This window comes from Anser anser (assembly GCF_964211835.1).
Source record: "Anser anser genome assembly, chromosome: 13".
NCBI lineage: Eukaryota > Metazoa > Chordata > Aves > Anseriformes > Anatidae > Anser > Anser anser.
In genome coordinates this window covers 6663227-6686737 of record NC_139734.1, presented here as the reverse complement: position 1 = coordinate 6686737, position 23511 = coordinate 6663227, and the positions used below count along the sequence as shown (strand labels likewise).

Below are 23511 nucleotides of genomic sequence, written 5' to 3'. Positions count from 1 at the left end.
GCCTCTCTGATTTTTTCTTGGTGTTCTATAAAATATTAATTTCCAGCTGGATCCTCGCCTCCTTTGTGCGCCGGCCCCACATCTCTCGGTCGGCAGAGCACCTCAGGCAGCCCACAGGGATGTCCTGTGGGGCGGTGCGGCACAGCACAGCCGGCGGCCGGGCGCTGCTTTTGGAGAGGTGAGGTGCAAAAGAAATGAGGCATGCACAGAAACCGCCCTTCACACCTCTTCACCTGGTTGGCGAAGGTGAATGGGCAGCTGGAGAGAACACAGCGCTGCAATTTGGAATGGCAAAACGAAGCCCAACGTGGGGCTCGATGCCTGGAAAGCCCTCGGGGCGCTGGCTTCTCACCGTGACAAGCCCCAGCCTCCGGCCTCTGTGTTCCAGCCTCCCTGCCAGGGGGTGACTGCTGCCTTAACGCTGCCCCGAAAATGTTTGTTCCCCCGGGAGGACAGTGTGTCGCCTTTGTCAGGCCAGATGTCACGGCTGTCGCAGCCAGGGCTGAAAGCTACAAAGAAAAGCCTCGCTAATGACGGGCATGTGGGGCCGCGGCTGTGCCAGGCATGACAATGTCCCGGCTGGAGCTGGTTTTTTTGTCTGGGCACCAGAAGCTGCCAGCAATGTTTTGTCTTCGATGCTGGCTCGGAACAGCCCTGCGGCGGGGCTGGAGCCCCCCGACACCGTGCAGCGCCCAGGGAGGTCGCAGCCTGCTGTTAACTCCTGTTCTTTTCCAAGGGCACATCCCTCCGATACGATTCCCGCGGTGTTTTTGTAAGATATTCCCACCCAGCCTCCCTTCCCTGCTGCTTTTTTTTTTGGAGCCACCGACTGCTTTTTATTGGAGCCACCGACCCCTGTGCCCCCCCGGCTCTGTTTGGCGTCCCACCAGGCGATGCTGCCGGCTGGGGCTCGGCACGAGGTGGGCAGGATACGACCCCACGAGGGCCTGCCGAGACCACGGGGGGGGGAAAAATCCCATCGGGATGCCGTGTGCGGTGGGGAAGGGCTCCCCCATTTTCCCTTGGGTTTCAGCTGCACTCTACCGAGGGGGCTGAAAGGGCAAGCCCGGAGCCCCCCCGCCGCGGGGCTGAGACCTGGGAGCTGCGGCTGCGAGCGTCGGCAGGGGGCAGTGGAAGATGCTCCCATCCTGCTGCTGCCGAGTCGGGGATCCGGGGAGGAGACTGCGGCGGAGGAAGGGGAATAAATCTGCAATTCCTCCGGCGGCGGGGTCGGGTGGCGCTGGTGGGGGCGCAATCCCGCCGCGCTGGAGTAAATCGGGGATGTAAATGAGAAATAAAAACCCCTGCGTAAAAACGGCCGGGGGGAGGGGGGCGCACAGCCAAAGAGCCGCCGGCTTTTTGGGGACCCCCCCCTCGAGGCCGCCCCATATCTGCCTGCCCCCTGAGCCGCCTTCACCTGCCGCGCGAGGGGTTCCCCCCCCCCCCCCCCCCGATCCTTTATTCCTCTCCCACCACCCCAAAAACAAAGCACAACACAACACCCTCCCGGTGCTGCCCCACTTTAGGGGAGGGCTGGGGGCGGCGCTGGCGGGGGCCCGCCCCGGGGCTGTGCCCGCCGCAGGATGCGGTGGCGGCGGCGCTGGGCGATGCGGGGCGGCGGCGGGACCCGGGGCCACCCCTGAGCCCCTCGGGGACCCCGGCCGGGGAGGGCTGGGGGGGTCTTGGGGTGGGCCTGGGGGGAGAAAGGGCCGGGCGGGGGGGGCGCGAGGGGAGGGGGTGGGCGCGCAGGTAGGGGCCGGGGTTGGGGCGATGGAGGAGGAGGAGGAGGATGGAGGCGGCGGAGGAGGGGAGGCGGGGAGGGAGGCTGCGGCAGGAGGGGGCGGGCGGGGGGGCCGGCCGGGGGGGCCGGCGGGCATTTGGGACCGGCTGCGGGGCAGGCGGGCGGCGGGCGGCGGCCGGAGCGCGGCCGCGATGGCGCAGCGACGGGCGGCGGGCAGCGAGGGGGAGCCGGGCACCGGGACCGGCACCGGCACCGGGGACGGGACCGGGACCGGGGACGGGACCGGGAATGGGAACGGGAACGGGGCCGGGAACGGGGCCGGGAGCGGGGCCGCCGCGCCCTTCCAGCCCCCCGAGGGCGGCTTCGGCTGGGTTGTGGTCTTCGCCGCCGCTTGGTGCAACGGCTCCATCTTCGGCATCCACAACTCCTTCGGGATCATCTACACCATGCTGCAGAGCGACCTGGGAGAGGGCGAGAACGACCCCGCGCTGGAGTTTAAAACAGGTACGGGACCCCCTTCCCGACCCCCTTCCCGACCCCCTTCCCGACCCCTTTCCCATCCCGGCCCCCCGGAGCCTCCGCTGGAGGCATTGAACTGTGCTTGCTCCCTGCCCCCGCCATCCCTGCCCTCCTTACTATATTTATCTCTGGCACTGTCATGTGTTTCTAAGCTACTACGTACTCAATTAAAAGTAATTCATCCGAAAAGCGTGCCCGCACCCCGTCCCGCCCGCCCGCCCCGCGTTTTGGCGTGAGGAGCAGGCGGCGTGTGCCGGCCACCCGCTTGTTGGGTTTGCCTCTTGATTCTCGGTGTGGGTTTTCTGGGCTGCCTGCCTGCCCTATCTCTGGGATCGGGGTGGGAGAGCATCTGCCTGGCAGCCACGCTTCCTCGAAGCCACGGCCACCCGGCGTGCGTGGGTCCTGAAGCGCTGCCATGGGGCCTCGTCCCCAAACGGTGCCTTTTGGTGGGACCAAAAACCAGCTCGAGGCTGCGTTGTGTTAACGCTGGGCACGGGGAAGTTTCTCATTTTGATGTCTCTGCTGTTTGAGTGGAGTTGGCAGAGGGACCCCAGCTGCAGGGTGCAGGCCAGGGGCCCCCGAGGGACGCCTGCCTTGTCCCAGGGCTCGGCATCCTCCAGGAGCAAGTCAACTCCGTCCCCGTGGTGTGCACCGTGGCCCAGCTTGCTGGGTAGGAACAAGTGCTTGTGGTTTTGCCATCACTCCGGATGAGGCTAGGGCTATCCAGGGGATGTCAAGGGGCTCAAACTTGAATTTTGGGGACCACCATTGCCCAAGCTGCCCCATGCATTGGTGACCCCAGCCATGGGCACACAAGGAGGAAAGCAATGCTGGGCTGCACCCGGGGATGCAGAATTAACCCCAGGGGTGCAGAATTAACCCTGGGGATGCAGAATTAACCCTGTGGTGCTGTTACCAGAGAGACGATGGGCAGCGGCAGCATGGCAGGGAGCTGGGAACGTGCAGACGATTGTAATTACCGTGATTGATGTCCGTGTGTGTGTGTGCCTGCGCGTTGTGCGTGCCATCCCCGGGAAGCTCATCGCACAGCTCGCTGTTTCCTGCTCCCCGTGATCCTATCTAGAGAGCCTGAGGCAGAGCTGCAGAAGTTGTAACAAAAGAAATTAAATACTGCGAGTTCTGGTGGTTTCACAGCTGCATGCCCAAGACTGGGTTCGGAGGAGACAGCATCTGCCTCCTGCTCCTGAGATCTATTTATTTATGGCTATGACCGCACAGAGGCCTCAAAAAAGAAAGGTGTGTGGGCGTGCGAGGTGAACCCGGGCTTGGTAATTAAATTGCCTGGGTGACGAATATGCATTTAGGTCTGGGCGCCTAACGAAGAAGCCGCTGATAACCTCAGTGCGGCGGGCTCCGCATAGGGCCAGCAGGTCCCACCTCATTGTGCCACGGTTTTGGGGGTAAATCCGCGGGGCTGGGGGCCCATGGGGGCCATGGGACATGGAGCAGGCCCCCCCCAGCCCTTCCTCCCCCCCGCCACTGTCCCTCCCTGCGCGGGGTTGCATAATTTCCCCGCGGCGGTCGTTTGCGTGCAAACATAATCAGGAAAAGTGTTGTAGCTCCTTTCCAAGCACTGAAGTGATACGGCCTTCCTGAAAAGACCGGTGCTGTCTGTCTGTCTGTCTGTCTGTCTGTTCCCCAGCATCCATCTGCTCCTGACGGCTGGAAGTGGTGGCCGAGCTCCGGGGTCCCCCTTGCCCCCTGCAGAACTGGGGGACGTGATGGGGACCTGCTGGCCCCATCCCACCCCGATACCCAGCACGGCCCCAAGCACCTCGCTTTCTTCTTCAGCCCCCGGGGGCTGTGTCCCCAGAGCCCCTCTCTGCTCCCAAGCAGGTGGGTTTGTGCCCAAGAGGGAGCTCGGAGAGCCCCGCCGCAGGCCAGCCAGCATCCCTTTAAAAATAGGGTTATGTTTATGCTGAAGCGGGTACTAGTCTGAACCAAACAATAGCCGCCCCAGCACACGGCTATAATTATCAAGGTTTATTCCTTGTTTGCATTGGTCACGTTTTCTTGCGTTTGATCTTGAGAGACGCAGGATCCACGGAGTTCAGATTTCGGGTCAGGCTGTGAAAACAAACCCTCTCCCAACAATGCATTGAATGCATACGCTGCTTTGTTTGAAGGAATATAACCGCGAGGTGTCTGTAAACACGCAGCGGCCGCGACCACCGCCGTGCCCCTTCGCAGCGTGAAGCCTGAGCCGGGACTTTTGCAAGGCACACTCTGTGCTTTCGGCTTTGTTTTCTTTTTGGGGGGAGGCAGAGGGCTTGCTGACACTGGGATAAAAAAAAACTACACAACAACAACCTTGCACACGAGCCAGGAAAAAGCCCGTTCTCCTCTGCGGAGAGGTGCTGGGTGATGTCTGAGGGTGTTTGCTGGGTGCCGTGCGGTGCTCGCCGGCCCCAGCCTGGACACTGAAGGCACCAGGGCAGCTTTGGGGTCTGGAGAGGATTACATTGATTTATTTATTTTTTTCCCCAGCTAATTTTGGGGTTGGGCACCTGGGATAGGATTATGTTGATTTATTTTTTTCCCCAGTAATATTTTCATTGATCTCCTTTTTCTCCCCTCCTCCGCTTCATGTCAATACCCTAGGTACAGATTAACTCCCCTTTTGCTTAATCTTTAATGCTCCGATTGCTCAAAATGGGAGCTGCGGGTGCTCAGAGGAGCTGCTCGGGTTCGGCCGCAGCCCCTGCGAGTGCGGCTGTGCGTCCTGCAGCCTCCTCCTCCCGCCCGTGCGTGGGGACGGGGGGAGCAGCTTTCCCCCCTTTAGCCCGGCCCCAGCCGGGGAGTGGAGGCTGCCGGAGCCCTCGGCTCGTCGGTCTCGCTGATGCCAGCCAGGTTTGGCCGGGTGTCATCTTCGTACCCGGCTTCCCAACTGGTTTCACGGGGAATTTCTTCGGGGACGTCCCGTTTTGTGTGCCCGGGGGGGGCGAGCTGGGCTGGAAGGGGCTGGTTTTAAGCCAGAGTCGTAATGGAGCGAGGAGGCTCGGTGAGAAGGCGTGAGCTTGTTTCATGACAAAATAAAGCTGAAATAAGGAGGGAACGGGAGGAGGAACCAGCACGGCCTCCTCTGGGGCTTGAGGAGCCCCAGGGCCAGTGAGCGCTGCTGGAGCCGCCTCCACGAGGGAAACCCCGGGGAGAGTAAATCACAGGAGGTAGCTCTTGGAAGCGGTCCCAATTAATTTTAGCAGTGCTCCACAGCCCGGAGGAGGCTGGATGGGAGCGGCCGCCACCGAAGTGCACTTTATTTAGCCCGCTGCTGCAAAAGACATCTTCCCCAGGTGTTTGCTCTGGGCTTTGGGGTTGGGGCCAGCACCCTTACCCGTGCTTACACACTGGGAGATGTGTCTAAGACCCGTGATGGGTGCTAGCTCCTGGGAGGGCTCCTGAAGATGGCACTTGGGCCGTCACCGCCTTACCCAAATCTGCGCGATTTGGCGCTTTTATTTTTAACTGTTGGCTGCCATCACTCGCCCCACACACCCAGAACATGCTGGGGGCTTCCCAAGTCTCCAGACCTCACCCAGGTCTCCAGACCTCACCCGGGTCTCCAAACCTCACCCTCATCCTCCAGCAGCCAGCTGAGGGAGTTCTCCAGTCTCTGTTGTGCTTCTGTAATTAATGGACAATGATAAGAACCCATTGAGCCCCCTTTTTCCCCAGGCTCAGCACCCCAGTAGGAGAGGTGCTCCTGGCCCCCCCGCCTGGTGCGAAGGAGACCACCAGAGCTGGTGGAGGTGGAACGGGGGCTGCCGGACCTCTCCTGGGCACCTCAGGGTGCTTGGGACAAAGGGCGAGCCTGGATTTCCACCCAGCCATGCCAGGGGAGCGCCTGGAGGCTGGTTTTGTGACCTGCACCATGCCAAGGGAAAATTCCTGTGGGAATACGGGGGGCAGCAGGCAGCACTGCCGCCGCCATACTAACGGGGAGCTAATCCCAGAGGGAGCCGCAGCACCCAGGGCTGTTTTTTTCAGGGGATTGGGATCCGTCAGCACCAGGCACCGGGTAACCTTTTGCTTTTTTTTTTTTTTCCTCTCCTCTGGGTGACTCCTCGGGAGCTCTGCCAAAGCGGTGCTCAGCTAATGTCAGCGGCTCGAGTGTCAGCATGGCCGGGGAGGAGGCGATGCGCAGGGCCAGGGTGGGTGCTGGGGGGCATAGGGTCTCACCTCAACGCCATGGGTGGCTCCCGAAGTGGTGTCCCCCAGGAACCAGTGTGCCCAGAGGGACTTCTCCCAAACAGCTGAGTGCTCCAGCACCCACGTGCTGCTGCAACACCTGCAGCCGAGCTGCACCCACTGCAGCATTCGCTGCTTGCTGCTCTTTTCTCCTCCTCTTCCTCGAAGGATTGATCGCTCCCTGCTCCCAGGGAAGGCGATGCTGCTTTTGGCACCTGTCCCTGCCCAGTGGGGCATGTGCTGGGCTGGGCATCGCCGGCGGGCACCGGTACCACGGCAGCAGCTCAGTTCACGCCGGGCTATTTCCGTGCATCCACCCCAAAGGCAGTCAGGGCGGTTGCAAAATGCCCGTGACGTGTGCCCGGCATTGCTGCAACACGCTTTTCATGTGTGAGCGGTTCAGGATCGCTTCTTCCCCCGGTGCCTCGCACAACTGGTCCTGCCGGCTGCCGGGCACGGACCGCGGGCAGCAGCGCTGCCCTGCTCCGTCCTCCTGGGGTGCAGGCTGGCTCGTCTTCAGGGCTTTGGGTTTTTGGGGCTTAACCTCTAGATCCCCCATACGTGATTTAGGGTAGGTGGCTGGGTGAAGCCTCACCATGCTCCCTCCCTTTGCAGGATGCCACCAGGTTGTGGCTTTTTGGGCCAGAGTTTTACCCCGCCATGGCTCGTTTTCGGCAGCAGCCACCCAGGCGTGCATGGGACCAGCAGAGGATGGCGCCGTGATGCTCTGAGGACCATCAGAGCAGCTCCTGGCGCCATGTCCCAGCGTGGACACCTCGCTGCAAGATGGGGACGGTGCCTGTGGCTTTGGGAAACAGTGCCCTGGGACATTGGGTCTGCAAACCCACAGCGGAGCAGGTCGCAAGGGACACCAACAGCACGCCTTGGTGTCACGGGACCGCGTTTCTCCCCTATCTTTCTGTTTTGTTTTGGCTCTGGGTTTGGATGTAGCAGCTCAAAGGGGTTGTTTGCTCCTTTCCCAGAGACCTGCCGGGGACTGCATCACCTAGGGCCGGCAGCCTTGCATGGGCCAACTTGCTGGGGTTTGCCCGGTGCAGCGCTGCAGGGGGACTCCAGCAAGGCACCCCCGTGGTCCCCTGGGAACGAGGCACACGGCCCTTGGCAAGCAGCGTCCCCAAAATCCCCCCCCCTTTTTTTTTTTTTTGTAATTTTCTGGACATCTCGTGTCGGGCACCAAAACAAAGCTTTTGTTTCAGGCTCTTGGCCTTAATCTCTGTGCCGGCAGCTCCTGCACGTGGAAGGGAGGTGAAATCCTTCCCTCTCGGGGGGGATGTTAGTACTTGCCGGGCGTTTGGGCGGGCGGGTTTCCATAAACCCTCGGCGGGGCTGCGGCAAGCGGGCGCTGGGGCTCGCTGAACGATGCTGGAGCAAACCAAACGTATCAGTAGCTCCCACTGCACCCTCAGCCTCGGGTCCGGCAGAGAAAACCGCCCGTGATTAAAGATTGACGGTAATTACCTAATGGGCATGCACGCCACGGTGCCCGGACAAGCTCCCTCCTGGGATTTCCCAACTCGGGAGCGCTTTTGCTTTGCAATCGCCATAGCACGCTTGCATGAGCCCGGCAGCAACACGTCGCACTTGGGCACTGTCCGCCCTTTATCATGGCCTGGCACCAGGCAGAGCTCTCCCCATCCCTTCCCAGAAACCCCCCCAAAAAACCCAAAGCCATAAAAGCTGCTTTTTTGGCTACGGCAGAGCCACGAGTGCGGAGGCAGCGGGGCGTCCAGGGCTGCGCGCTTGCTCCACGGGTGGGCCGGTGGCGAAGAGGCCACGTCAAGGCGTCCTTGACCTCGAGCCAGCTATTAATCCATGTATTTTAGCAAAAACACGTTTATTTCTTGAGGTTTATGTAAACAATGGAAGCAGGGAGCTCTAGGGGGTGGGGGGCTGCCCGGGGATTAAGCTGGTTGTAAAGCCAGGCACGCCAAGCTCGCCAGCCCGGGGAGAGCTTAATTAAAGTCAAAGGAGAAGTGTTTCCAAGAAAATAATACGTGGTATTTAAACGGGATATTTTTGTTCTGGGCCCAGAATGTCTCCTTTCCCTCTCGGTGTCAGCTTTAATAAAACAAAACGAGATCTCCAAGAAAAACAAATTGGAGCTCTTAAAAGGGCGCTGTGGAGATAAAAATCAGCAACACTGTTGCTGGTAACACCTTGGGTTATTAAAACGGAAAGAATGCTAACGATGCGATTTGCATCGGCCTTTCTTGTGGCTGCACCCCAGCGGCACCCAGCCCCGTGAGGTGGGCACAGGGCCCCCGCTGGCTTTTGGGGCTGCTCATGGGGTCCAGGTGGGCGCCGGGGATGAGCGGGGAAAGGGGTGAAAAATGGCAAGAGTTGGGATTCGGGTGACACCAGACCTGGAAACCTAAATAAAGGGGTGATGACCTTTAGAGAAAAGATGGTGCGGCTCAGCAGGGCTCTTTCAGAGGGGATGAACGCGGGGATGAAGTACCAAGGTTTGCTTTTGCTGCTTCTCTCTGCGTGCTGTGGTGCTGGCGCTTGGCACCTCTAAACCAAGCGGCACAATTTGGCTGCTGCAGCCAAGTGTGCCAAAATCCACACTACAAGCCCCGTGTCCAGACGTGCCATGCCCTGGCTGTTCACAGCCCCTCCTTGCTGTGCCCCCCCTGCTCAGAAGAGGCTTTTGTCTGGCTTTAAGATGCCCAGTGTGATGCCACCCCCAAGGGATGCCGCCAGCGCTGCGGCTGCGCACATGCGCGGCTCTGGCCAGCACTCCTCGCCGCCCTCAGATAAGGCAATTAGAGCTTTATCATTTAATTGTGGCGTGTAATAATAGCGGAGCACTAGCGAGATACAGTGCTGCCGAGGGGTAAATATTAGCTGCGTTGGGTGTTTTTTATTTTTATTTTTATTTTCAAAATTAACTTGGCGGGGCCCGGCACTTGGGGATGCCCCTGCACCAGGATGGGCATCGCCTGCTGCATTGCCCAGCCCACAGATTTTCCATCTTTGAGGCTTGTGTTGGGTGCCAAGAGCAGAAGATCTGCTGCATATATCCTGCCTTCTGCACCACGAGTAACGTGGTGATATTCAGGAACACCTGGGGACAAGGGACAGGGCTGCAGCCCACCCCCTGGGACCTGCCTCTCGCAGCCCAGTTTTCCAGCTCTGCTGCTTGGCTATGTGCTGTGTTTTGGGAGAGGGCCTTAATTAAGAGAGAATCACACAAAATTACTTGTATTGCCAAAAGCTAAAAAATCACAGTGGATTTTTTTTTAAACTATTAAACTCTGCCCTGCTTCAGTTCATCAAGCAAACTGTAAAGCAAACAGCCGCGAGTGGAGGCACTTCGGGTCCTGATCTGAACCCTGCGGTTGGCTATTAACCCTCTCTGGCTGCACCCTGGATAGGATTAGCCCCAGGCTGGATTTCGGGGATCCTTTTCCCTCCTGGTGGCTGTGCCGGGGTGGCAGCTCCCAGGGGTGTGCCAGCCATGCATCGCTCCCTCCCCTGCTTTGCTGGGAGCATTTCAGTTCAGGAACTTGATAGAGGGCCTAAAAGGTACCGGTGTGTGAGCTGTGGGCTGCTGGTGGTTTTCCCCATTCGTCAGGGCTGGTGACGAGTCAATCTCCTTGCACATTTTCTTATGAATGAGTAAAGTTTTGGCTCGGCCCGATGGTCGAACAGGTTAAGCGAGAAGCTGCCGGTATTGGTCTCATCATCAATCCAGGCAGAAGGGGGAGGCTCTCCCCGGCTCTGTAAATGTCTCGTGTAATCTCCCAGCTGCTCCGACCGGTCCAAGCCCTCGTCCCGGTGGGACCGGCAGCAGCTCAGGGGGCCCCCGAGCACCGGCTCCCCCATCACCCATCCCATTGCACTCTCCTTGGGCACGCTGTGGCCTGGGTGGATTTGGCATGGTGAGCAGAGCCTCTCCCCACTCCCGGCTTTCCAGCAGTGGGATGGGAAAGCCCCACGGTGCCCTGCATCATCCCTTCTTGCCCCCAAATCCTGGAGAGTAACAGCTCTGCGCAGCTGAAACCACTGGGCTCTGCTCTTCCCTTTGGCCGAGGTTGGGCGGGGGTGATTTCCATGGGAGAAATGGAAGATAAATGGCTGGAAAAGAAGCTGAGTGGCTGCTTAATGTCTGGTCACCACTATCAGCCCCATGTCTGGGACCTGCTGATATTTTTCTGCACAGAGGTAGGATATACAGCTTTTGAACCCGAATTGGAGGAGGATCAAAACCTCCCCAGTGCCTGACGGAACCCTTCATTGACCTGCTCGGTTATTTATTCCCACAAAAAAAAAAGCCCTTGATGCAGCAAAACGCCACGCCGGCGCGCTCACGTTCCGCCCGGATGGAGGCACTTTGCTGCCGAGGCACTTGGACTTGTCCAGGCTGTCCCCGCGTCCCCTCGGCCCCGTTCCTGCTCTGGGCAGGGACATATCCGTGGGTATATGTGCCGGGACGCACAGGGGTATATATATGCACCTCGATGCATGCATCCCCGCGTCTTGAAAACTTTCATATGAGAGCGGGTCAGCCAAAAATAACACCCCGTTGGCAAAGGGGTATAACCTGTTCCTTGCTGAAAAAAAAAAAATAATAAATCCCCATATATTGCTGCTCTTCGGTTTCCTTCAGCTATCAGATTTGCGTAATTGCAGCCCAGTATTATTTTTCCGAGATACCCAGATGTTCTCAAACGCCTGCTTTAATGTCAGGAAACTCCAGGAGATTAAAATCGCAGGGAAGTTTTACCCCTCTTGGCCTCTGGCTGTGTGGTTTAGCAATAACATGCCAGCTTTGTGTCGTTTGGGGGATTTTTTTTCCCCAGCATTGGGCTGTAAGAGCACGAGCCAGAGGCGTCGGCGTCGCCTCGCTGGGGACAAGGCAGAAACCCCGCGGTACAGGCGGAGGAAGCTGTGTCCTCGAGGCCACATCTTCCACCCAGCAGTGGTTTTGCAGCACGAACATGGCCCCCAAACACCTTGCCTTAATACCTCTCTACCTTTTAACCTATTAGCCCCATGGCAGAGACTTGATGGAGCATCCCCAATGTGGCCGGCATCACTGTGCGCCATCCCACGTCACCGGGAGCTCTCCGAGCCTCATCTCACCGGGAGCCAAGCTCAGGGGCGAAACAAGCGAAAAGCCATGGAGGGGGGGAGGCTTTGGAAAGCGCCCGCAGCAGCTGCTGCCGCCGCCTAGACTTTCCCTTTCATATTTACAGCCACGTCTATCGTCGTCTATTGGGCGGACAAATCGGGGCCTCGCTGGGTGTAGGCAAACGAGGAACATAGCTGAAATACTTCGGCTGTGCTCTCCTCTGGAGGGCGGCTCCGTGCAGGGAGGAGGCACCCAGCGCGTGGGTGTCCCCCCCCCCCGTCTCGCCCATCGGGGGGGCCCGGAGCAGTGTTTCTGCACCAGATATTGCTGTGGACCCAGGGCAAGCCGAGGGGCTACAAGTGTTTTGGGAGGCAGGACAGGAGCCGAAAATCGCCTCGGCAAGTCGAGGGGTGCAGGCACATCACTGGCGGGGTGAGGTTTGGCAAGAGCTGCTGGAGGAGAGGGGCAAGGGGCATTTAATTATTGATCAGCCCCCCCCCGGGGGGACACATGGAGAGCTGTCTCCTTCCATCTGGGAAGATTTGGGGGGTGTTTTGAGGGAAGATTTTTCGAGTCTACCTTCTAGGAGGGGGGCTGATGCCAAGCTGGGGCTGTTCCTGCCCCATCGCTGCCCTCAGCTCTCCAGGGGGTTGAAGACTGTCAAGCAATCAACCAGGGGGGGAAAAGATCTTTGTGAGCCTATGCAAAGCCCAGTGTTTTGCCTCCATTTATTCTCCCCAGCCTCTTTGTTTTCCCTTTGAAAAAAGGAAGGGTGTTTTTCTCTGCCCGGCTGGTTTGAATTCGTCTTTTTTCCTGGGATGTTGACAAACGCCCATGGGAGCTGCACTGGGAGGAGCGCGGGGCCGAAGCCGAGGGTTTCTTCTCACCGTTAATGGGAAACAGAAGATTGCTCGGGAGAAATCTGGCAGGGAGGAGAGCTTTTCTGTCTCTTCCAGTCTGGAAAAAAGCATCCTTCCTCCAGCACATCCTCCCGGCGGGAGGCAGAGGATTCCCGAGTGTGGCACAGGCAGGGCTCGCAGGGGGCACGGGAAGGGCACGGAGATTTCCCAGGGATGGAACAGCTGTGGGCTACCAGCCGTGATCTGGGGGGGTCCCCAGGGCACTGAGTGCTGGCTGTGTCCCAGGTGTCCCAGTCTTGGTTTTACCCCTTGCAGGGTAAAACTGGGGGCGGGGGCTCAGGGACCTCTGCCCCCCACCCGCTGGGAGCCTGCTGGGTTGTTACGTGGTTCTCCGGCCTCTCCCAGCCCTGCCATTTTTGAGGGAACAAATTGTGCAAAGGAAACATCGTGTGCATGGGGACGAAGCACGGCTGCATGGCATTTCAAAGCCCTGAAGGACGTGGACCGGCAGCTGCCTCATTCGCAGAATGCCCTCTTGTCACCAGCGGTCTGCAGGAGGAGGCGAAGCAGTGGGTGCATTCCTGCAGCTCCGCCACCCCTGTCCTCCCAGTTTGTGCCCTAGGAGCCGGGCACCAGCTTGAGCCCCCCAGTTACAAGTGGCCATGGGGGGCTCGGAGGCAAGGACATGTCTGTGGGACAGGGACAGGTGGAGAGGTCCCACTGGGGATGGTCCCCATGTACACCAGCTGCACAGGCTGGGGCTGGCCTTGGGCAGGAAGAGGTTAATCATAGCCAAAGCCTGGTGAAGTTTGGTCAGGTCACGGCTTTTCCAAAGGCTTAAAATTTCGGACGTGCAGCAGCTGGTGTCCGGGCCACGGCTGACCCGCACCGTCCGGCTGGAGTTAATCATTGCCGTTGGCTCTGGGACTTGTCTGAGCTCAGCAACACGGACCTTTTCCCCAAAAACACGTGGTGAGGAGCTGGGAGCCTGGAGGAAACCCCAAACTGCCAGGGTGCAGGGGACTGGGGAGAGCTGAGCAGCCTGGCCCTGACTCCAACCCTAACCCTGACCCCAACCCTAACCCTAAATCCTGACTCTAACCCTAACCCTGCCGCTGGACCACGCTTTCCCCCTGCACGAGCTGCAAAATAAACACAGGGGCTCGCTTCCCTGCACTGCATCGATTTGGGGTCTGCACTGCATCGATTTGCATCTAAGGGGCACCAAAGCCAGGAAAAAAGAATTATATCCATAAATAAAAAGATGGAAAGCAGAGAGGAAGGCGTCCCAGGTCTTGGTGAGGGGTTGCATCGGCAACGGTGTGTGTGTGTGTGAGCGTGGCTGCACTCACTGCTGGTGTGCCTGGTGCTGGAGAGGGTTTTTTTCAGAAAAAAAAAAGGATCTTTCTTCTCCTCTTGGGTGTGCTTTGAAAAGGGGCTTGGGAACAATGAGTATTAACAGGCAGATAGAGAACGAAATGCAGGGTTCGAGTCCTGAAATGTGTGCGCCTTTCAGAGGGAGCGAGCGTGCCAAGACAAACCCCGCTAGGAATAAACATCGTCCTACATGAAAGGCTAATTACAGATTGGCTCAGCGTGCGGGAGGAGGGCATTTTCGGCGCATTAAAATGGAGCCGGTCTGGTTTTCATAAAAGTGCTGGGCAGAAGGGGCCGGAGAGGCACAGTGGGGGGAGGTTTTGCTGGCAGTGGGGTCCCGCAGGGTCGGAGGCATCCCTCTCCCCTTGTCGGGACAAAATTGTCGCGACTGTAGCTCTTATGGTTTTTGGTGACTTCAGTGTGTGGTAGGTGAATCATCTCGCAAAAATTGTAAGCCAGGAGGAGATGCGGAGCAGAAAATCCTTCCCAGCCTGCCGAGAGGAGCACACGGCGGTTCCCATCTGTGCAGCACATGCTGTTTGTTGGTTTTGGGTGGGTTTCACAAGGATCTGCGTGCCGGGGGGAGCGCAGGGTCCTGCTGCGGCTGCAGCTGGGGAGGAGGCAGTGAGGCTCGCCCCGTGCCTTGCACCAGCCAGGGCCGGCTTTATGGCTTGGGGCAAGCACGAGGTACGGCTCCTAGAAGCGAGGTACGCTTCTAGGAGATATCCCCGGCACAAAACCCTCTGCGCCTGCTTCTTGCCAAGCCAAACCACAGGTCTGCCTCCATCCCCACTTAACACGGCCACAATACAGGGACTTTTGTTCGCACAGGCTTCTATCTGTCACTTCGTGGTCACAGGAGATCGAAGCAGCCACCGGGGCAAGGACAGGGGGTGGCTGGGACCTCGCTTAACGTCCCCTGCATGCGGCATGGCGCGCACAAGGCATTGCTGTGGGGCTGAACAATTCCCTGCATCCTGACTTACAGCTTGTTTGCGGTTGCACACGGAAGGAGGGAGGGGGAGAAGCCAGGAAAAAAAAAAAAAAAAAAAAAAAAAACACGATAAAGGAGGACTTTGTTCTGGAGCTTTTGGTATGGTACCAAGCGGGGCTTGCTATACCGTTAATGAGTTTATCTGGCTTTATCTGCACGTGGGGCCACCAGTGCACTACCGCCTCGTGCCCAGAGTAGCCCAGCAGCTCGTCAGCTTTGCTTTGCTGCTCCTCACCTAAGCATCCCTCCTTTCCATGCATGGTGGTGGCCTCCTCAGCCTTCACTTCGTGTCTGCCTTCATCCAAGCCCTCCAGGCTGGACACCGGGAGCATGTCAGGCTCGTCTTTGAGGATGCAAGGATGACGCAGATGGCTCTGCGGGATCAAACAGCTGCAGATGCTCGGGGCAGCACTTGTCAGCTGTGCAGCGAGGGCTTGCGGCTCCCAGGCCACCCAAAATGTGACCCAGGTGGGGCCGTGAAGGGCTTTCAGGACTTGTGATGAGCTTTGCCATGCCAGCAGAGCTCCACTTGCCTTGCTGTGCCCAGCAAGCATCTCCGCCCAGCACGACTGGAGAAATTATTTATTGGAGACACGGAGAGGGTGGGGAGAGGTAGCGGAATTATCTTTGTAGCCCCATCTGTCCTGCAAGAAACACCAAGCACCTGGGAAAGGCAACCCTCTGCAGCATGTCCCCATCCCTGTCCCCATCCCCATCCCTGTCCCCATCCCTGTCCCCATGCCCATCCCCATGCCCAACCCCGTCCCCATCCCCATCCCCATCCCCATCCCCATCCCCATCCCCATCTCCATCCCATCCCCATCTCCATCCCATCCCCATCCCCATTTCCATCCCCATCCCCATTTCCATCCCCATCCCCATCCCCATCCCACTCCCTATCCCCGTCCCCGTCCCACCCCATCCCATCCCCATCCCCATCCCCATCCTCATCCCCGTCCCCATCCCATCCCATCCCATCCCATCCCATCCCATCCCATCCCATCCCATCCCATCCCATCCCATCCCATCCCATCCCATCCCTTCCCACCTCCAACCCATTCCCATCCCTAGCCCCATCCCCACCCTTATCCCCATCCCATGCCCATACCCACCCCTATTCCCATCCCCGTCCCCATCCCCAGCCAAGCGGGAGAAGCCACGGGAAGCGAGGGAAGACACTTCCTCCAGCGCCGGATCTGAGGTCACCTCCTGGCCCTTGATCCCCCCAGCCTGCGGTATGTGGGTCAGCGGGGAAGCACGGCCGCCAGCGTCGTCCCTTCCTCTCGTCTCCCTGGAGAGGTGTTTTTAAAGGAACAAATAGACTCGGCCGAAAGTGCCGTGCGGCACCGTTGTTAATGGTGTTTTTGTGAAGGCTGGAACAATGAGCTCAGCACCAGGGAGGATTTGGGAGCCACGTCTCGGGTCCTTGCCCTCGTCTTGCTTCCACGAACGCCTCTGCTCCAGCAAAGGGAGGTGGCAAGGCCTGGGCACCGGGCCACCAGCCCCACGGAGGGCTCTTTGTGTATCCCAACCATCCCCAGAGCCCCTTCAGCTGGTGGCAGGCAGTGGCCATGCCACGGCACCTCCAGCCTCCACCAAGCCTTGATCAGGCTCGTGTTCGCATCATGGGGATCCCAGACCCATCCCGAGCTGGACTCAGTCTGTAATTTCTTTCAGGATCTGCTGTAGCCATAGCTTTCCTCCAGATCAGGGCCAAAAAGGGGTTGGTGCCACCAAGAAGCCCAGGCCTGGTAGCACGGGGGTGAGCCCCACCGAGCCCCACTGCCTGTGCCGAGGTCCAGAGGCCACGGCCTCGCCGTGGGCTGGCTGTGCTGGGGAGGCTGCAGCCTCCTCTGGAAGCCGGGCTATTGTTCTTGCTAATTATAACTCACTGTTATTACCAAAACCTATTTTTATTCATTGCTTGTGGTAAGCTCTTTCTCTAAAGGTAGAGCAATTTGCCATGGGGATCTGTTTTGTTTACCGGGTTTAATTGAGTGCTATCTCCTTTCACGAACACAAATCCGTGGAGGCTGTTACGCGCCCAGTGCTGAGCCTCTCGCCCGCGCTCGCTTTGATCTCCGCAGGTGAGTGCGCGTGTTTTGGGCCAGAGATTGATCCTGCTTATTTGCATGTAAATCTCGGGGGTTATTAAGATCTGAATCTGGCCCCTTTAAATTTTAATACTCGCTTTATGCTTTTATTTCCGTGTTTCTTAAAGCAATTTCCAAAAATAACAAACTTCAAACATGACGGGGCCATCTCGCGTTTTACTGCCTTGGCTGCAGCCGAAGGAACATTTCGGGAAGCGCATTATCCACGTTAACGAGCCCTTCCCATCTTGGCCTCCCTCCCGCCCATCTCCCCCGCTGCAGCAGGGCTCCTGCCCGGCCTCAGCTTTTCTTTTTTTTGTGTGTGTTTTGAGTAAATTGGGTCCTGGAGAGCCCTGCAATTAGTTCAGAAGGGTCGGCTCTTTCCAGGCTGGAGAGGACTTCTCTGTGTGGTCTCCGTGAAAGGCTGAGCTTGGGGGGCCTGTTGTGCGGGGGGGGGTTCTTTTAATAGGGACCCAGCCATTTTCCAAAGATCTCATGGCTGTTGTTGTGTGCTGAGAGGGTTTGCAGAGCTGTCGGTGGAGGTGCAAGGAAAATAAAAGGCGTAAAGCAGCAGGGAGCATGTTGCGGGTGCGGGATGCTCCCCGTGCTCCGCCTCGGCGCAGGCAGGCTGAGATTTTTTCATCACCACATTGCTTTTCTTGAAAGCCTGCCTTTCCTCCCGAAAACACTCACAGAAACCATTAAAGAGAGAAGGTGGAGGGCAGGGCTGAAATAATCTGTGAATAATAAAATCTTCTTAAAGCAGACAGACAGAGATTTTCCCCAGAGGTGGGTAGGAATCTCCTGGAAGGGATTTCCTGGGTCCGACCAGGGGAGGGAGGGGACATAACCTGGCATGACCCACGCACCTCCAGCAGCTTTTGAAAGACGTGGTCCCCCCATGCCAGCCTGCTCTGCCCTCCTCCTTCCTCCAGGCTCCGCCACGTCTCTGCTTTTCATTGCTTGTTGACACCCGGTTCCCATAACACCAGCATCACCAGCTGCTCGTTTGCTCTGTATATAAAACTGCCCTGTAATTGACATGCCTTTCCTGTTGTGTTTGGGTACATCTTGTTGCTGGTGGGACAGGGAGGGGTGGGAAAACCCCGCTAAGGAGGTGGGAGGCCTCCCGGCACGCTTGGGGGGAGGTTGGGAAATGGTGGGGAGCGGTGCCAGATAGCCGTGGCGCCTGGCCGTGACCCAGGACCCCAAATCCAAATGGCCCAAAGCTGGGCACCAAAGGGCTCCATGCCCTGATTTTTTTCCTCTTCCTCCTCGTTCAATGCACAGTCCTCACCTTTCTTCTCTCTCCCTAGCATGGGTCGGCTCCTTGGCCATGGGTATGATTTTCTTCTGCTCTCCCATCGTGAGCATCTTCACCGACCGGATTGGCTGCAGGACCACGGCTGCCTTGGGAGCTGCCATCGCCTTCATCGGGCTCCTCTCCAGCTCCTTCACCAAGTAAGACAGCCCCTTCCCAGCTCCTTTTCCTCACCAGCCCCCCTAGCTGCTGCCATTTGGGGCAGATTTTGTGGTTTCAAGCTCTCCTGGCATGAGACAGAATGAGCTTTACCCAAACAGGGGGCTCGCCATGAATGTTCCCAGGCAGGCGCTCGCCAATATGCATTTTGATGGCAGGTCTACCTGATGCAATAGTCTTTCTGACCTGACACATTTGCATCTTCAGGAGAGCAAAATGAGGTCACCCCCGGTGTCCTTTACACGTGGCTTTTTACATGGAGCCTCAAAGGCACCGCGAGGCATCCCCCAGAGCATCGTTCACCCCAGCTTGTCCGAATAAAAATGTTTCCGTGGGTTTGAATTCAGCTCAGATCAATGTTGTTTTAATTAAATGCTCCAAGAAGTGGTTTTCAGAGCAGAAACATGCTAGTTTCACAGAGGGCTTGCCGCCCACTCTCTGTTCCCACCCTGGGACGCCGGCTCCTTTGTGCCCTGCTTGGTGCCCTGGCTCCGGGCACTGGGAGTGCCTGGGGTCCCCGCCACCCTGAGAAGGGGCGGGACAGCAGGGACACATCCCTGTAAATCTGGAGACTCTCTAGGACATGGGGCTGGGTGTTGCGGGTGCATTTGCCGTTGGGCTGGGGATGAAGGGCCAGCTTGAGCCACCCCAGAGCCGCTTCGCCTCAGGAGGGGAGAAATCTCGCTGGGTTCACCTTTCCTGGTGAGTGCCAGTGAGGGGCAGCTGCTGGAGGGAGGTCTCTTCCTCCTAGCAGAGCTCGTTACCCAGGGGGGACCTTGTTACCCATGGGGACCTTGTTATCCATGGGAGACCTTGTCCTAGAAGACATCATTACCCATGGGAGACCTCTTCCAAGGAGACCTCATTATCCATGGGAAACCTCATCCCAGGAGACCTCCTTATCCATGGGAGACCTCCTTATCCATGGGAAACCTCATCATTGGAGACCTGGTTATCCATGGGAGAACTCTTCCAAGGAGACATCATTATCCATGGGAGACCTCCTCTACCAGGGAGACCTCGTTATCCATGGGAGACATCCATTGGGATGGTGCCGCCATTCCCACCGGAGAGCAGCTGGGACATCCAGGAACATTCCCAGCAAGAAGGGTGGGACATCCAGGATGAGAAGCAAGGCTGGAAGGAGCCTGGCTTTGGCACAGCCGTGCAGGGGTGTCTCAGCATCAACGGCGAGCAGATGGGACCGGCAGCATTTGTCTCCACTTATCCAACACATCAGCTTATTTGCAGCACCAAAGCTGGTGTGACCCAGATGAGGTGGCCAGGGCTGGTGCATGGGAGGTCGGAGGCAGCCCAGCTGCCTGCCTGGCTCCGGGGATGGGTTTTCTAATGTGGCTTTGCCCTGGAGTAGCTGGAAATTGCCTTTCATGACAGCCATTTGTCTTTGAGCCGCTGGGTACAGCTTTCATGTTCCCCGTTCTGCTTGGCTAGCTACAGAGACGAGCTTGTCATGGAAGAAATGATGTGCTTGTAAACATTTGCTCAATTTTGAACTGCTCTGTTAGATCCGAGCTCTGCTGTCTTTTTCCCTGCTCCGTGAGCAGCACTCGGTATTTCGCACGGGCAGCTCTGGGTGTCAGAGTGAAGACCCCCTTCACGCAGCATCACTTGCCCAAACCTCTCCATCACACCCTCCTCCCATGGCAGACTTTTGCAGCTGAATGTATTGCACAGGGATGAAAGCAAATCCTTCATCTAGCCAGAAACTCATGGGAACTCAAGGGTGGAGCCACTGCCTGACTTTGGGCTCCTTTCTTTGCTGCTTCTCTTGGGAAACCCAGGCTGGCCCTTGGGAAGCGGCTGCTTCCAAAGGCTCACAGGCTTTCCACCTGCTCTGCAGAGCAGCTACGTCGCTCCCTGTTAAAGCACAGCCACCTCCGTAAGGTACAAATGAGATCTATTAACTGCCTAATTGAAGCTCCCAGAGGAGCTTAAAGAAGAAGAACATAATTAAGGAGCCTGGAGCCTGGGCAGAAACGTGATGTTCCCTCCCTAAGTGCCTAATAACCAGGGTTGGTGCCTTCTGCTTTGAAACGCTGGGTGCAGAATGTTTTCAATTAGTTGTTTCAGTGGAAAAAAAAAAGAAAAAAAAAAAAGAAAAAAAAGGATTTGTAGCTAAAAATAACCCCCTGCCTACCTTAGAAAATCTAGCTCGCAATACTTTAAAAAAACATTCAAGTCGGGTCAGCTTCCCGAGGCAGGCAGGTTGGCTGCTGCCTTCTCCTCCGTACAGAAAGCACTCCCCAGCCAGACTTCATTCTCCCGGAGGTTTTAATGTGCCAGCTGTGCAACGAGGATAATCCTCGCTTTGGCTGGGGAATAAGCTCCTCAAGGCCAGGCTGTCTGTGTAGCGCCGGTGGCATGCAAGCCCTCGGTCTTGACTCTAGGGCTTGCAAGGGGTGGCAAGGCTTCCTTCCTTCCCTGTGCCATGACCACCTTGATGTCTTCTTCCCAACAGGTCTCTGGAGGTCCGTTACTTCACATATGGCATCCTCTTCGGCTGCGGCAGCTCCTTTGCCTTCCAGCCCTCGCTGGTCATCCTTGGCCACTACTTCAAGCGCCGCCTTGGCTTGGCCAACGGCATCGTGGCTGGCAGCAGCTGCCTCATCTCCGTGCCACTGCCCTTCTTCCTGAAGATGGTGGGGAAGGCCATCGGACTGGCACACACTTTCCAAGTCCTCAGTGCCTTAATGCTCATCCAGATATTCCTGTCCATGACGTACCGGCCCATCCTGCCACCTTCTTGTGACTCTCAGCACGATGGGCAGGAGAAGCTGGGCAGCCGGAGCCTGCGGCAGCAGTGCTGGTCCCAGATGCGCAAGTACTTCAACTTGAGGGTTTTCCGGAGAAAGACCTATCGGATTTGGGCCTTTGGGATTGCTACAGCCGTCCTGGGGTATTTTGTCCCCTACATGCACCTGGTAAGAGTCTTGGCTCTTTAGAACGGGCGAGGAAGTGGTGGGAAGGTGGAGATGGGCAGGAGGAGGGAAGCAGCAGGGACAGAGCCACCAAAGGCCAAGAAATTGCTGCAGGCAAAGTCCTGCCCACTGCTGAGATGAATTAACAGAGGATTCACGTCCTTATGTCCTTCCGTCCATCCCAGGTCAAATACGTGGAGAAGGAATTTAAAGAAACCAAAAAGGACTGGATTCTCCCTGTTTGCCTCGGAGCCATGTCCGGGCTGGGGCGCTTGGTTTCAGGCCGCATTGGCGACTGCATTCCGGGGCTGAAGAAGATTTACCTGCAGGTACGTTGCGGCTGCTGCAGCTGGGGATAACAGCTCCACATCAGCATTAACACCACTAGCAACTGTCAGCCCCAGATCGCCCATCATTTACAGACCATTAGCTAACACCCTTGCAGCTTCTAGCACAAAAAGTACAAAATCTGGGTCTGGCCATCTTGGCTGGGAGCCCAGAGAACAGGAAGACCTCTGAAGTAGCCTTCAGAAGCCACCCTTGCATGGGGCAGGGAGATGGTCCCAGTGCTGGCACTGGGCAAAGATGCTTATCTGCCCTTGGGTGGCCTCGTCTTCAATGCCTTGGGCTTGTCACTCCTAGTGAAGTATTTGGTGGATCCTCTCTCCCTGGGTCTTGTAGTGTGATCAGATGGCTCTGGTTTTGCTGCTCCTGTTCAAGTCTGCAGAGCTGAGGATCTCAGAAACACAAGGGTTAGGACTTGCTCCTCCTGAAGTCTTCGTGCTACGTGCCCGGGAGCCTTCCCTCCTTCTTCCAGGATGAGACACACTCAAGTGACCGTCGGGATGGTGCAGAGTAGCTTCCTGCCCCCCTACCCAACTCATCCTGTCCCCCAATGCCAGGCCCACGTTTGTCTCCCCAGGTGGCATCCTTCGTGCTGTTCGGCATCATGTGCATGATGGTCCCGCAGTGCCGAGGGTTCGAGGGCGTCATCGTCATCTGCCTCTTCCTTGGCCTCTGCGACGGCTTCTTCACCACCATCATGGCCCCCATCGCCTTTGAGCTGGTGGGGCCCATGCAGGCGTCCCAGGCCATTGGGTACCTGATGGGGCTGATGGCCGTGCCCATGACCGCAGGCACGCCGATAGCAGGTTGGTATCACTGCTGGGCCGGACCTGGGCCCAGCTGTCGGGAGGGAGCAGATGCTTGTGGCTGCTTTTTCCCATGGTGATATTTTGGTGTAAGAGCTTTTGAACTTTCTGGCTACAGGCTGCAGTATCTCAGCGCCTTTCCCCGTGCTGATGAAAGCAGGGGACAGCAAGAGCAGAGCGACCACATTAACTGATTACTGTCGGAAGCTGAGATAAAAATTGGCCAGGAATGACTCATGGCCAGGAGAGCAGGGAAAAGAATTTAGGGAATTTCTTAAGCAATGGAAAAAGTCTACTGTGGGCTGCGCAGGGCATCCTGCATCCCGCATCCTGCATCGGAAGGATTTTTTCCTGTGCCAATAAATGGCGATGTGTTATTCTCCGAGGGTGCCTGCTCAGCTTGCATCCAAGACTGTTTGCATGTGTCTGACTTTGTCCTGTCCTGTCAAAATAAGACAGATAACCACTGTTATGCTTCTCCCCCAAGGATACTTCAATGATTATTTCGGGAATTACCACGCAGCCTTTTACTTCGCCGGAGTGCCCCCCATCGTTGGCGGCTTGGTGCTCTCCGTCGTCCCGCTGGTCCACCAGAGGATGCTGCAGAAGCAGCGCCTGGATTCCGGCAAGGACAAGATGCTGGCCCCTGAGGCGGTGGTGAATGGCGAGCTGCTGCCGGGCTGCCCTGCCTCCGAAGCACACATCTGACGCGCCGGCACGCGTGATCGCCACCAGCATCCTCCACAAGCCCAAGCACAGGCCCTTTTCTAGCCAGACTGTAATTCTCAGTGATTGCAGATGCACTACGTTTGTAAAGGAAAAAGAAAAAGCTCTTCTGGTTGAAGGCGTTTAACTAGCAGAAACGCTTTTTCTTGGGACAGTTTTGATTTCAAAGCCACCTTTATTTTTTTTTCTCTAACCGTTTTTTCTAAGGAAAACTCTCACCAGGATTCAAACTTGATCGACCTCCCGCTCCTTTCCCAGTTTTCTATATGTCACAACAGAGGTTTACAGCTAATAAATGTCTTTTTAAAGCAGGCCACAGCCGGA

General features: G+C 57.4%; 1 protein-coding gene across 3 annotated transcripts; it reads left to right on the top strand.

The window, feature by feature from the left end:
- The first annotated feature begins 1883 nt into the window (after positions 1–1883).
- SLC16A2 (solute carrier family 16 member 2) lies at positions 1884–23503 on the top strand. Of its 3 annotated transcripts, none has more exons than XM_083798023.1 (7): positions 1886–2245; positions 15941–16033; positions 18208–18352; positions 20851–21313; positions 21496–21639; positions 22233–22461; positions 22949–23503. In XM_083798023.1, the coding sequence occupies exons 1-7, from the start codon at positions 1933–1935 to the stop codon at positions 23167–23169; spliced, it is 1608 nt and encodes a 535-aa protein (XP_083654149.1). In that variant the 5' UTR covers positions 1886–1932; the 3' UTR covers positions 23170–23503. The 3 variants fall into 3 exon arrangements, with proteins under 3 accessions (XP_083654150.1, XP_083654149.1, XP_083654151.1); XM_083798025.1 differs by lacking the exon at positions 15941–16033 and adding an exon at positions 16831–16885 and having other exon boundaries at positions 1971–2245; XM_083798024.1 differs by lacking the exon at positions 15941–16033 and having other exon boundaries at positions 1884–2245.
- Positions 23504–23511: the final 8 nt, after the last annotated feature.